The 14,202-nt window shown below is 35.6% G+C and overlaps 3 protein-coding genes across 3 annotated transcripts; all 3 read right to left on the bottom strand.

Moving 5' to 3' along the window:
• Window positions 1-1,147: 1,147 nt before the first annotated feature.
• Window positions 1,148-3,229, bottom strand: LOC110380164 (uncharacterized). Its single transcript, XM_049851584.2, has 4 exons — window positions 3,156-3,229; window positions 2,368-2,514; window positions 1,812-1,941; window positions 1,148-1,579 (listed from the first exon to the last, which is right to left on the bottom strand). Exons 1-4 carry the CDS (start codon window positions 3,209-3,211, stop codon window positions 1,478-1,480), a joined length of 435 nt encoding a protein of 144 aa, XP_049707541.2. The 5' UTR covers window positions 3,212-3,229; the 3' UTR covers window positions 1,148-1,477.
• Window positions 3,230-4,052: 823 nt separating this feature from the next.
• On the bottom strand, window positions 4,053-7,558 carry LOC110380155 (uncharacterized). Its single transcript, XM_064042381.1, has 8 exons — window positions 7,498-7,558; window positions 6,988-7,104; window positions 6,492-6,708; window positions 5,783-6,249; window positions 5,633-5,676; window positions 5,255-5,360; window positions 4,714-4,778; window positions 4,053-4,473 (listed from the first exon to the last, which is right to left on the bottom strand). Exons 1-8 carry the CDS (start codon window positions 7,501-7,503, stop codon window positions 4,455-4,457), a joined length of 1,041 nt encoding a protein of 346 aa, XP_063898451.1. The 5' UTR covers window positions 7,504-7,558; the 3' UTR covers window positions 4,053-4,454.
• Window positions 7,559-8,852: 1,294 nt separating this feature from the next.
• On the bottom strand, window positions 8,853-11,342 carry LOC110380163 (pro-resilin-like). Its single transcript, XM_064042476.1, has 6 exons — window positions 11,275-11,342; window positions 10,947-11,008; window positions 10,488-10,667; window positions 10,205-10,319; window positions 9,558-9,692; window positions 8,853-9,144 (listed from the first exon to the last, which is right to left on the bottom strand). Exons 1-6 carry the CDS (start codon window positions 11,278-11,280, stop codon window positions 8,926-8,928), a joined length of 717 nt encoding a protein of 238 aa, XP_063898546.1. The 5' UTR covers window positions 11,281-11,342; the 3' UTR covers window positions 8,853-8,925.
• Window positions 11,343-14,202: the final 2,860 nt, after the last annotated feature.

The raw sequence follows: 14,202 nt of genomic DNA, 5'->3' as shown, positions 1-14,202 counted from the left end.
CAAATACATATATCGGGTGTGTCGTTCATAATCACATTAAATTAAATGCGTTAATATACTGGTTAATATATGTCGATTAACACAAAGATAAAAGAAAAATACGTAAAAATAAAAAAAAGATTTTTTCAAACAAAGTAAACGGAATAAAAATGTGCAAAAATTAGAACACCATATAAAAGTCAGTCATTACAAACAACTGAAATTCTCCCTTGAAAACTGACAGCTGTCAACTGATCAAAACATACGATACTCCTAACTTTATCTCTGCTTCACACATGATGTTGTAAATTATAAAAACGAAAAATGACTCCTGTGGTTAAACCACTGAATGGATTAGGTTATTTTTTTACAATTCGGCATAGAATATCATAAAGTATATATGCGATATGATTTAATATACTCTCTTATGTACACTCTTATGGACTCTCTTATGTACTCCCCTTATGTGCTCCCCTTATTACTCGCTTATGTACACTCTTATGGACTCTCTTATATACTCTCTTATGTACCCTCTTATGTACTCCTCTTATATACTCTCTTATGTACTCCTCTTATGAACTCTCTTACGTTAAACTTTTAGGACCTTTTGGTTAGAACTATGTGCAATGGTCTTTTCTCTTCCAGAGATATACAAGAGTTTGTATGTTTGTTTTCTAGAACGCACGTTTCTCAGGAAACTATATGCCAATTTGAAATTATTTCAGTGTTAGATAGCATAGTCTATGCATTGAAGAAAGCTAAAAGCTACTTCTTAACTGAGTGTAAGGAATGAAAAGTTTTTTTTTAGGAAGCTAGTCTACACCCTATACTGTATCACCTACATTGACCTACATATGTACAAAGAGGGAAGATTTGGTTATTTGTTTATATAATAATTAATGAAAAGGGCAAGCTTGTTCTTATAATCTTTCTTTATTACATTACACCGATTCTTTCATAGAATATTAATAACTCACTGACATTACAAAAGCTTACATTTTACATACAGTTCAATAAAAAAATTAAAACGAAACACGGGATTTGGTACTTTAAACACACTACAAACTTTAGTCGGCCGGCTGTCGGCCCGTAGAAGCAAAATTTTTTTTGAGAATCGTGTATTCAATCAAAGTTTTTAGTCGGTCTGATACCGAACGTATTGATTACCTGATCGTTGTAACGTGTGTACTACCATTCATCTTCATACTGATTCATGAGCCCAAATCAACTAACAGACTAAAAGTTTGTAGTGTCACAACGCGTCTATACGCATCTTGCCGCGCACTGAAGCGTCCTGCGTAGCAGCACAGAATAAAGATATACAGTTATGAAGCTACGTACAAACGTTCGTAAAAATGTCACTCACACACGCATGTGCATCGACGAGCTTTTACTATGCGTGTGTGAGTGACATTGTTATGAACGTTAGTACGTATATTTACAACTGTTTAAGAGAATATATTTAAACTGTGCTGGTAGTATGTGGTCCGTCATCATTTTAGACAGGTTTTGCGTGATAATCAAAAACGTTGTTTACGTTTGGCAAGACAATTATGTGTCCAGGTAGGGGGCGTCCGTAGAAAACTTTCATACCAGCGCTCTGAAAATAAAAAGTAAATTAATATTAGTGTCTTCTCTTTAACTGTGGGTCCCGGCTGTCATTGAACATCTTTGGCAGTCGTTACGAATAGTCAGAAGTCAGTACCAACGGGTATTGAGTAGCCCGGGTAACTGGGTTGAGGAGGTCAGATAGGGCAGTCGCTCCTTGTAAAACACTGGTACTCGACCTCAACATGGTTGGGAAATAGCTCAGGAGATTGAAGAATACTTACAGTTGGCACATGCTTGAATTCAGGTATTCTTGTGTTATGAGAAGACACCCTTTTCTCACCATGAGTGTATTCTTCTCCACCATCTCTGGGTGGTAGAGTTCTGTCGGGCCTTATTTTTTCGTTACTTTCTCTGCAATTTTGATAAGAAAATGTAGTCGCTAAGCTCTATGGAGCGAATGGGAGAATAATGCCCGTTTTCACCAACAATCTCTTAACGTTTTCCTAACTAAGTTTCACTTAGAATAAGGGCTCCCCAAGGCTTTGGTAAAAACGAAATTCGTATTAAGTGTTCCCTAAAAAGCTCTTAGGGGATCCCTAAGTTATTTGTTGGTGAAAATGGGCATAAGCCTACCTGCACACTGCAGACTAAACAGTCGGCCGACAGTTGACGAGATGCTTGGCAATGTTTTATTATGAAAGTCTTGATTCCAATCAAATCAGTCGGTCTGATACTGGTTAAATATCTGATCTTTGTAATGTGCTTACTACCATTCATCTGCATACTGATTTATGAGCCCAAACAAACTATCGGCCGACTAAAAGTTTGTTCACTTACGGGATACATCCATATTCATTGTGGTCCTCTTTAGATTGAGCTTCATCCTTCTTTCTATGTTGGTACACATACTTCCAAGTATATGGCTGCAAATCCTTGGGATTGTAACGAAAGAGTTCGTATGCTTCGACGTCAGCTTGAGAAAATCTATAAAAATAATGTCTTCGTTATATTTGTAGTGCTGTGAGTCATTTATTCAAAGTAGGCTAAAAATCAGCACGTTTCGAAGGTTCAGTTTATAAAAGACAGCCACTTAAGACGCCTTGTATCGCTCAATACTTATGTGTTTTTGCCGCGAAGAAGAAATGGTGGATCAAACTCCCCTGCATCGAATATATATCCCAGGCTCACAAACAAATTACTTAAAGGAAAAATCATTTGTAAGTTTGTTTTCAATAACATTTAAGGCTTTGAAAAAACCACGGAGAACAATTTCTCCTCCGTGGATAAAACTAAGTGGTTAAACCTGTCCCACCGTTTAAGGAGATCTATCTTTAAGCTCTTGATTTATTCAAATAGTCTATGCCTGTCTATCCCATTGTACTCTTAGGCTATTTGTACCCTAAGGGAACTCCGAAGCTACTGATCCGATTCGAAGAATTCTTTCACTGTTAAAAAATACAATCTTGCCGAGTCACATCAGGGCTCACGCTAGGAGGTGAATTTGCCTTAGGTCGCCGTTATCGAAATTGATGAGGAGGACTATATATTTTAACCCAGAACGGACAGTAGTTCCCATGGTGCGAGGGTGAAGCCGCGGGATATCGGATAGTAGACAATATACTCACAAATTGACCAATGTGACAAACACAAAAAGATTTAGAAAAACGTTACAACGACCCATGATGCTACCAAAACGATGTCCTTTGTAAGAATGTATAATATACACCCTTACTCCTCGTTTATATACTTAAATTCCTATAAAAATGCTAATACCTATGTAATGACACAATTAATATTTATTAATATATTAAACAAACGATAATTTTCTTCAATATCTGAATATTTTATACAAATTCACACCGCGAATTTGTCTCCGTGAAAATAGCTATAGGAAGCGAGTTAGGTACTCGCTGGCCAATCCCTTCGTATACCTTTGAAAATGGTTGTTCTTACACTATTGTCTATTAATAAACTCTCAAATATTAAGTAAGTACCTACTAGCTTTATTAAATGGTTTCACTCGCGTCTCATTGGATTTACATCCCCAAATAAAAAGGAGCCTTCTGCGATAAGCGGGGTCTCCAACACTCCATTATTTCAAAACCACGGAAAACAAAATGACAATCAATTTATTCTTCCACCGTGTTTAAAACCGACAAGCACTTCCTAGGACTAGGGCGTTCAAACAAACAAACTTCTTCAATCTTTATAACATTATCTAATATAGATTCGCTCATTTATACTCAACATCCCTACGGTTTTAATGAGGCGTTAGTAAGCATATTATAATTACAGTGTTTTGAGCTTAATCTATTTTGACGTAGATGGATATTAGATGAAGAAAAGACATGAAGAAAATGTTTATTTTTGATCTGTTCATGTTACCTAGTGGATTATAAAATTATTTTGTCATATTATAGATATGATTATTGGGGTATTGGGTATCCCGGGTAACTGTGTTGACGAGGTCAGATAGGCAGTCGCTCCATGTAAAACACTGGTACTCAGCAGTAAGTGGGTACTTAAATTAAGACAATGAAAAGGAATATTAATAATTCAATTCATTTATTTATTTAGTTATCACATTACATATCCATAGTTGATTAATTACATACACATCATTAGGTACTATTCGAAATATATTTTTTTGTAAATTTTTTATCATTAAAAATTAAACCATCACTGTTTTTATTTGTTAACTTTAACCATTGAAGTTTAAACTTTTCATCGTTTTTCATATTAAAAGAGAGAATATAGCCATGAAGTACCTACCAGTTAATCTAAATATTATGAAAGTTTCATTCAAACTTCAATGGAAAAAGTTAATTTTAAATTGCTTTTTTACATATTTATAAGATAAATTCCTCGAAGTCCATTTTTCTAGCTCGTCCAATTTATTGTCTGATTTTCTTTAGCTCAGGTTCTTAGTGCCTCTTGTGTGCCCTGAAATTTATAAAAAAACGAGTTATTAATTTGCCAAAGCAATGTACAAAAAAATTAAGTTACTTTTATGTGTTATGTCAATATGTGTACTACACTTGTTTATGTAAAGTATAATAAAAATTATAACATTAAAAAAAATGCAAAAGTAATTTATGTTCTATTGCACATTTTTAAGCTTAGAAACGTTAATCAACAAAACAAAATACAAAAAATTATTTGTCACTTAAAAATATTATTTACTTGAGTTTCGGGGAGAAACGCCTCCTTCTAACTTCGTTGTTCTCAAAAGCACTGGTAGGAGCAACCTGTGAAACATAAAAATAATATTCATATCCCTATTCAAAAAGTTGTTCTGGTGTACAAAAGCTATATCACATAGTACATCTTTCATTCTTTTTTGAGAGAAAAAGAGTCATTAGGTAGTATGATAATCTATACCATCTTATTTAATGGAGATATAGGAACCTGTTTAAAATGTTTTATCCTAACACGTCAGCTATTTTAGGCTTTACTGATGTAAAATCCACTTATTCCTATTCATTAATATTAGTGTATATGCTACCGATAACTAACTAATATATCTATACCATAATTAGGTAAAATCCATTGGCAAAAGCAAAAAGTATAAAATCACTCCTTGCAAAACAGGAAACTTTGCAAGTACGACTACTAGTTAATTTCTGAATCAATTTTGAAAAGCTGAAATTTTGAAAGAAGCTGGGTCATTCTTGAAGTCAATAAGCGCAAGGTATTTGAAGAACATGTTAGTTATGATAGTTACCTCAACAGCAGCAGACCTAGCGATGTCCTCTGGCTTGGGGGGTCCGTACTCCCTGAAGCCGGGGGGGCCGTACTCCAAGAAACCTTCGGGAGCTTGTTGCACAGATCTGAAGATAAACCACATAGTGTCAGTAAAGATTATGAGGAATATAATGAGTGTAGGAAGACAATGAAGGTGGAAGGGTTCATAAATATTACGAGAAATAAATTAATGAGTGGTGAAACAAAAAAGGTGGATGGGTTGAAAATGAATGCAGAACATAATGTAAAGTTTGAGAAAATCAATTTGAATTGTCTTACAGGAACAAAAGTGATTCTAATTTAATAGATAGCCTTTGCATAAGTAGATAATGATGTTGTAAATGTATGACCAGCTTACCCAGAAATATACTCCTGCTTGATTTCCACGGCAGATTCAAGAGCCTGAAAATGTAGATTTCATTATTCCGAGGGTTGAAAAGCCAAACAATATATTTACATCGCATTTGTGCTGAACAATGACAAGTTTCAAAAAGTCAATTTCTCTTACCTCAGCAGCCTTAACTTCCTTCTCCAAGTTAACCAAAGCCTCAGCGATATTATTCACTCCAGCAGCCACCTTCTCAACTACAAGCTGCTCAACCACAGTTGGTACAACCTCTTCCTGAACTAAGGCAGCAGTTGGTACTACTTCTTCTACAGCTTCAACAACTAACGCAGTTGGTACCACCACTTCTTCTTGTGCCACAGATGTGGAAACCTCGCTGTCTGCTTCGGCAGCAGCGGCAGTGGGTGCAGCGATTTCTTCTTGAACTAAAGCCTCTGTGGCTTCATCTTGTACAGCTTCGGAGGTCTGTTCTACGATTTCTGCTGCAAAGTCGAGTGGGTTTGCTTCTAAGGTAGGTTGGGCTTCGGAGAGGACCTCAGTAGCTTGTTCCTGAGCTGATAGTTCTTCTGATTGAGCCTCGGTGGTGGATGAAACCTCTTCTACGAGAGCGGCGGCTTGTTCTGTGTTTGCTGTGATTGGAATTGGGTTGGTTTTAATTACGTCTTTCTTTATGCTATCCAAAATGAATAGATAATAGAAACGAACAGAATATGATAGAATCTTTACATAAATATTTCATGGTAGTACAGAAACTATATAATCACATATGTAAGTTACAGATTGTAATTGGCCTAGACCATTCCTTCAACATGAAATCTTATTCATGACCAAATGGACAGTTGTAAATTAAAAAGTGATGAGCAAGCTTTACCTTCAACCTGCACAGCTTCCTGGACAGCCGACTGCAACTCCTGGGTAGCCAGAGATTGGACGAAGAAGGTCTGTTCTGTAGCCACATCAGGCAGGCCCTGGTTGACGCTGTATTGTACCACCTCAAGCTTGGGAGGTCCGTACTCCCTGAGGGCATCAGACCCTGAGGCTTCGGTTTCCTGGAGCAGGTTCTCCTTGAGAGGACTGTCAGCTGGCTTCTGTGGAAGAATGATTTTATGATTACATGAGGACAGCAATATATATCCTACAGGGATAAGCAGTGGTGTATGTTTAGACACTATCATTTGACCAACTATTTTGAGTATGTGTCGAATAAATGTCAATTATACTTATTTATTTATTTATTTTTTATTAAATGCATTTTACGAACGCTTGCAAAAATATTTATCGGGCTTCCTTTAGTAAAAGGTATTACTGAAATCTTACATTCTTTTGCTTAAATAATGTCAAACTTTTACATTATTTAAAGCACTTACCGCAACTTCCGACGGTAAATAGAAGCTGGGACCACTAGGCCTCCATCCACTGGGCAGGTAGGGTCCAGAGCCCAGCGCTGACACGGAGCCGATGGCGAAGACGACAGCAATCAGGACCTGGATGATGATGAAGAGGTTATTGAAGGTAAATAGGTCGTGGATGATGATGAGGTTCAAGTTATGGAAAGCATTTTGTATGTAGATGCAATTTTAGAGGGGTTTTGATAACTTAGAGAAAATGGTTAAACAATTGATGACAATGTAAATAAAACTGATGATTCTTTTACTGGAAAGCTTACAGATACGATTGAGAATTTTAACATTGCTTCTAATGATTAAAAAAAACTTAGCAATCAATGAAAAGCAAGCTCAAAAACTGATCTTAATTAACGTTAAAATTGATGAATGTGAAATAATTAGAGCAGAACATAGAATATTAAAAACTCTTTTTATATACCTAGATTGATATAAAAGTTAATAATACTAATGAAATAATTAATGTTATTTTACCTTCATGTTGTAAGAGATCTAAAGGACTTCTTGGAATGATGCCAAATCCTCAAAACCCGCCATTTTTATACGAAAATAAATCAAACAATACATTAGGCCTTGATCAAGATTTTTGAACAAATATTGGCTGAACGGAATTCGATTAATTGCTTTAGTTGTGCAATTTTTAATGTGGATTAATTGTTAAGTGATATTTGAAGGTCAAGAAATAGATGTAGGTTGGTTTTTTATGGTAGTGGGGTATGTGGAGTTTGTGAATTGAATCTAGAGTACGTAGTTGTTAATTGCTCCTATATTTTGTCGGTCGCATAGTTATTATGTGTCGGAACTTATTTTTTTTACATACATTCGTGCTCAGGGCTCAGGGCCTCGGACCGGTGGGACCAACTTAATCAAATTACCTTTCTGGTAAGAATGAAACAACTTCTTGAACTAAGTAGTTATTTTTTTAAAGATTTTTTACGAACTGTTTTTATAAAGTTTGTCATCGATGAATGTGTTAAACCTTTCGTAAGTTTTGTAAACATAATACCTATTCCTATTGTGATATGGTTCTTCATCAAACCTACATCTGCTGGGGAGTCTGTAGCTTCGCTTCTTCCTTCAGCAAAATCAAAGGAAATAGTGAAAAGTGATTTGGGGACTCTGTTTAGGTATATTGTTTTACGTTCAAAAACAAAAGCGCAAGTTGAGTTAAAGTGTTTTTTTTTTGTTGTGTGTAGGTACCCCAAAGGCTCCGAAACTACTGCACCAATTTGGAAGGATAAGCTGTATTTTGTCCGGGTACAGGAAGAAGTTTCCCGGGTACGCGAGTGAAGCCGCGTGGAACAGCTAGTACCTATATCATATTAAGAAATATGTCGCCCAATGGTCTAGTACGGAAACCTATTAACAAGAAATAATAAGACAATAATACAAGGTCAATGGTATAACATGATCTATGGTTAAATATTTAGACGTTTTCCGCTCTGCTAATTATTATTGGTTTTAGAAATATTTGCTTTGTAGTTGACAAGTTAGTTTGTGACGTCATGTAAGATATAAATAGGCATTCTGGGTTTATATGGTTTCTTTTTCTATGTCTTATTATGTAATTTTCTAGATAAAGTCTTAAATAACTTCACCATTCGGGAGTTAAAAAAACATTACAAAATGCTGTCGATCAAACTACCTTCTTAAATGTCTTACTTTAAAAACAAAATGGATTAAAACGGAAAATAAGTATTAATTTGATTTAAAAAAAATGCAAATTTCACTTATATAAAGTTTATTTATTCTAAGCATACATACAAGCAAGCACTTAAAATAACTACAGAAATATTTTATTACATTTTCCAAAATTCATACCAATATAAAACGCAAAAATCACAAAATAAGAAAATAAATACAAATAAAAACTATCATGTCTAAAAATCGGCCATCTTGGAGTCAGTAGCCATTAGAGCGCGCATTCCCGTTGCCATGGTTACCGTGGTACCCATCTTCGTGGTTACCGTGGTTGCCGTGGTTGGCGTAACCAGCGTCGTGGTTGGCATAACCATTGACCTGGTTGCTGCGAGCGTTGTTGGCGTTGCTATCGTAACCTTCAGAATCCTCGTAGGAGATTTGAGGCTTGAAACCGCGTTCGTCGGCTTCGTAGCTTACAGTCTGAAAAATGTAAACGGCATATAATTTTAAGGCATGGAGAAGCAGAATTTTAGTTTTGTCTAAAATTCAAATCCATGGCTACGTTTTTCGATATATTTTTGAGAGATTTGCAGTGGGGCAGTTATTAATTCAAAAAGTCTAAGATTTCAAGATGCGATTAAAGAAGATGAGTTTGAAGTTAGTTATTTACTCTTGTTAGTAATCATAATATAGACAGCAGACAGATATTTTTTGAACTGGCAAAACAAATTAAAGTCAAATAAGCTTTAATTCTAAGTAGATCTTTACAGTTTCAAACTTTATGAAACATCACATTATTTGCTTTGCACCAAAAAGTTGGTCTCATATAGAAGAACCGGCAAGAAACACCATCCAAACTCATTACAAGAAGACGTAGATGTTCAGAGACTGACCTGTTTTCTGCCATCAGGTAACACGACATGGTACTCTCCCTGAGCGCGCTCCTCCTGGCGCTCCTCGTGGTGACCGAAGTCGGTTCCCTCCTGGTAATCATTCACCATGTAACCGAAGTTGTAGTTCGCTGGTTCCTTTACAAGTAATGGAATATGGGTTATGGTAGTTGGTTAATCAAACCAGGATCGTAATTAGGGGTAGAGTCTTAATTATTTCCCTGTTTCCTGAGAAAACCCCCTTTAAATGTTACCTGGTGGTTGTACATGAATATATCTCTATATCTTATGTACCCACATTTACGTAGTTTATTTGGTCTGTAATTATAGTATTTTGAATCTCAAATTGATTTTTTGCATATAAATCAACATATTGGTATATAAGGTTAAGTTGTTTTATCTAAACATGATAATTTGAGTGGTGAACTTTTACAAGATTTTCATCAACACTCTTTCCTTTTACAATGTCTTTTTTAAATGTGGTTTAAATGAAGGATTTTTGGTACAATTTTTCGAATGGATAGTAAGTACCTATGTATTTAAGCAATATGAAAAGGTTTTTCAATGTAGATCGTATTACGTCAGACACCAAGAGAGAGACAGCTGTTCAAACACGTCCCTTAATCACAATAAACACCAAAATTACTTACAGCATTAATCTCTTCAAGAGCATTCCTGGCGAAGGCGGCAGCATTGTGGTCGTAGCCAGCGGCAGCATCACCGCCAAGCCTCGCGTGAGCGGAGCCGTGGTCTTGGGGACCGGTTCTGAAGACCGATGCATATCAAATTAGTCACTGACACGGCAAGATCGAAGTTCCCAACAACATAGATTCACGTCCCGAGTGAGTTTTTTTTTACTAAATAAAAAGTATTCTATGTTCATTCTAGTACCACCAAGAATATGTTTACAAAGTTTGGTGATTGTGAACTCACCTTCCAAAACCATTAACTTGAGCACCATGAGCCCCGTGTCCACCATGAGCTCCATGACCCTGCCCAGCACGTCCCTGAGGGTCCAGGGTCCTGGCTGCCACTATCTGAGGGCCCAAGTTCTGGGTAGCAGGACCCTGAGGGTAGCCAGCACCGCGGGATGATGATGGAGGTGGTAGGTAGCTGGAAAGAAAACGATGGAATGGGCTTTTTTTTAACAAGTGTTATACTTTAATGTTATATTTATTACGGAGATGTATGTTTATTAAGTTTGATTTTCAGGTAAGTATTTTGTTAATTATATTTGTTCGATAATTGAATACACATTTATTTACTCATAAAAATTAAATGCTTTTTAAGCTAACAGAGGAATAAGTCCGGTGGAATTTTTCAGTATTTCAGTGACACGTTTTTCTGTGACTGTTTTGAAATAACAATATTTCATAGCAATCTAATAAGTACCTGTTAGACGGAGGCGGTTCTGCGGAAGCAAACACCACGAGTAACACAACAGCGGCGATAGTCTGGAAACATTATAAAAAATATCAGAAAATCTGAATACCTACCATAAAGCTTTTCCTAAAAAAGGCTTTTGTAACCAAAAATTATCATTTCAATGGCATTTTTTTAAATAAACCATGTTTTGACTAGTTTGAATACGAAAAGTTCCTCAAATATTGAAATTCGAAGTTCAAACCAAAAGGACCAAATTTTCAATCCTGGTCCTTCTACCCAAAAAATCATTGCAATCACTTCACTCCTAAAATTAAATAAACAAAGAAATAAATACCTTCATATTTGCAACTTAATAAAGCAAACTTATGTCGAAATTGAAACTGTCTCACTCGACAAGTGTAGTTGAATCGATACTGTCGCCATCTTGTTCGAAGCTTTTATACATGGTGTTACAAAAGTGTTGGGGATGAAAAATTATGTCTCATTAGCGACATAAAAGATGAGCTTTCAAGGTGTACACTGAGATTTGGAACAGAGGTTGGTATGGAGCCGATAGTTTGTATATTTTTTGGTGGTTAGTGTTTTGTTTTATTCTTGTATTAAAAGTTTGCAGTGATCAATACTAAAAGTGGAGCTTGTTATATGTCTTGTAAAACTGTATGTATTTTTTATTGTAAAAGAAATATTTGAAACATTCCCGACATCATTGTTATTATTTATTTAGCTATATATAACATGGTACACAAGTATATTCTTTTTTGTACATATTTATGCTTATAGTTCAGACTACGCTTTTGGAGCTAATTACTGAAACATATGTAGATGAGGTATCGTAATACTGAGATATTGCAGCTAGGAATTGCTGAAAAGACTTGGTCTTTTAGCGTTTTAATTAAAGCGACTGACACAAAAATGTTACAAAAGCTAGCTATTACGATTTCGTCTATTTCTAAATAACTAGCCAGCATCACTAAATAAAAAAAAAGTGAATTCTCTACAGCACACATCTTTTTACGCTCCAAACACCACTCCACAGTTTTCCTTAACCCACCAATATGTCACTCAAGGATGTACCCACGACATAGACTTCCTAATACTACGCACTGACAGTGTTATATTATTTGCAACTTGACCTTACTCCGGATTAACTAACATAATGAAGGAGGATCATAATTAGTAATGGTTTAAAGGCCCTTCGTATAAGACCAAAATATGGTCCTTTATTTGTGTAATGACGCTAATACACCTACTTAGTCCTTAGATCTCCGATAAAATAAAAACAAATTTTCATAAAAAAACTGTTTACTGTTTATTTTAACGTTCAATTTTCGAGATGAGATGAGATGTTCTTATGTCATGTTGTCGGCGAATATATTCCTTAGACATAGAAAGGAAGGGTAGTAAACCTGTATAACTTTTTCAGGCAATAATTACTAAACGGATTTTGATCAAATTTTACGAAAACATAGCTTGCCAAAACACCTCCGCAAAAAACTGACCACGGCCCTAGATTGTAAATAGAGCATGATTACTATGATAGTTTATTTTATTTTTTACATAAAAAATAATTAATTACTTGTAGCTTTATTATTACAGCTTTATTATTTCTAATTTAAGGAACTAATTTCCGCTCGCGGTTTGCGGTGGTTTCGCTCGCACGCACCCATAGTGGCCTTTCTCGAAGAATTTAATATCTAAAACAAAAATATTTCTTCAAATCGGTCCAGTAAGTCCCTAACCTGCCCTACCAAATATTAATCGGTTCAAACAAACCAACAGACAAACTTTTAAATATTAGTATTTATGTGTAGGTAAACAAATGAAGCCTAAACTTAAGTATTTCTCAAAAAGTTCGAAATTAAAGTTCTCAGCCATTGCGGCTAATCTCTATGCATCTATCATCTATGTAACACTTACTATTGCATTTAACCTTTTCTAGATTTAATAGAAACTGAAATGCTAAGAATATTGGGTAAGTAAGTACTTAGTAGATTTACACGAAAACCACCTTATTTTAAACATAGGATTTTAAAAGCATGGTTTTTAGTCCATGAACTCCTTCAAGATTATTGTTTAAACCGAGAACAAAACTGGTACTTATTCAAGACCATGTTTTATAATAAGGTGGAAAAAGCCTCTTCTCATATTTATGACTTTTTAACCCCCGACGCAAAAACGACGGGGTGTTATAAGTTTGACGTGTCTGTGTGTGTGTGTGTGTGTGTGTGTGTGTGTGTATGTGGCATCGTAGCTCCCAAACGGATGATCCGATTGTAATGCGGTTTTTTTTGTTTAAAAGGTATGTCAGTCGGGAGTGTTCTTAGCTATGTTTGGTGGAAATCGGTTCAGGTCTTCAAGGACATCAGTTGCATCGTTTGCTAGATGTGATAGGAATGTTACACGCTCAGTTTACTTGCAAGTATATGTGGGATCTGAAATTTGAAACACTTATGTCTTCTGGAACCACTGAGCTGGTCTGCTTACCAGCAGACCAGCTCACGAAGGTAGGAGACGTAACCCTGAACTGCCTTTTAGTAAACCCATCGAGTTTGGGCTCGTTGAATTTGTCTTGACGAGTTCTCTTCATGTTTCTGATTGACGAGAACCTGATGCTGGAAATGGGATGTGGCGGATGAAACCCTGGAATGCTGGTATGAAACGGATAAACCGATTTATATTTTTGCTGAAAATCTAGAATGTCCAAAGGTTAATCTTTATTGTTTCTCAATCTGTGCAATTCTCCCAGAGCCAGTTTGTCATGAGGATTGTTAAACAGCTTCCTTTGGCCGAGATCGCATATAGCGACCCCATCTTAAGATAAAATAAATTAAATGAAAGAAGGAAAAATTAACGAGCTCCTTTAAAAAGCATGAAATAAAATTAAATTATAAATTTAAAAAAACCCCCGACCCAAAAAAAGTACGCAATAATTATGACAAAGGTTAAAACGCTAAACCTTATAAAAGCAAAAATAACTTTTAACACTACGTAAACTAAATTTTGACGTGTCGGGGGGCCGCTTTTTACCTTCATAAATACTTACATAAATCAAATGATACCTACCTAATTACAACATTCGTTTAAAAAAAAACACGTATCTAAAGTAATGAATTAGAGCGGCCCCCCGACACGACAAAATTTAGTTTACGTAGTGTTAAAAGTTATTTTTTGCTTTTTATAAGGTTTAGCGTTTTTAACCTTTTGTCATAATTATTGCGTACTTTTTTTGGGTCGGGAGTTTTTTTAAATTTATAATTTTTGT

The sequence above is a fragment of the Helicoverpa armigera genome, chromosome 28, assembly GCF_030705265.1.
Source record: "Helicoverpa armigera isolate CAAS_96S chromosome 28, ASM3070526v1, whole genome shotgun sequence".
NCBI classification, from domain to species: domain Eukaryota; kingdom Metazoa; phylum Arthropoda; class Insecta; order Lepidoptera; family Noctuidae; genus Helicoverpa; species Helicoverpa armigera.
Note: the sequence above shows the minus strand (reverse complement) of the source record. Positions and strands in the feature narration are given on the sequence as shown.

Bases quoted from the DNA above. Each gene is read 5' to 3' on its own strand.
- LOC110380164 (XM_049851584.2), bottom strand. From the start codon at position 3,211: ATGGGTCGTTGTAACGTTTTTCTAAATCTTTTTGTGTTTGTCACATTG. The intron at 1,942-2,367 runs GTAAGTGAACAA...TCAAAATTGCAG, and splicing joins AATGAATATGGATGTATCCC to AGAAAGTAACGAAAAAATAA. The intron at 1,580-1,811 runs GTAAGTATTCTT...TTTTATTTTCAG, and splicing joins AATTCAAGCATGTGCCAACT to AGCGCTGGTATGAAAGTTTT.
- LOC110380155 (XM_064042381.1), bottom strand. The intron at 5,677-5,782 runs GTAAGAGAAATT...CTACATTTTCAG, and splicing joins AGGAAGTTAAGGCTGCTGAG to GCTCTTGAATCTGCCGTGGA. The intron at 5,361-5,632 runs GTAAGCTGGTCA...GTTTATCTTCAG, and splicing joins AAGCAGGAGTATATTTCTGG to ATCTGTGCAACAAGCTCCCG.
- LOC110380163 (XM_064042476.1), bottom strand. The intron at 10,668-10,946 runs GTACTTATTAGA...TTTTCTTTCCAG, and splicing joins GAACCGCCTCCGTCTAACAG to CTACCTACCACCTCCATCAT. The intron at 9,693-10,204 runs GTAAGTAATTTT...TTACTTGTAAAG, and splicing joins CTCTTGAAGAGATTAATGCT to GAACCAGCGAACTACAACTT.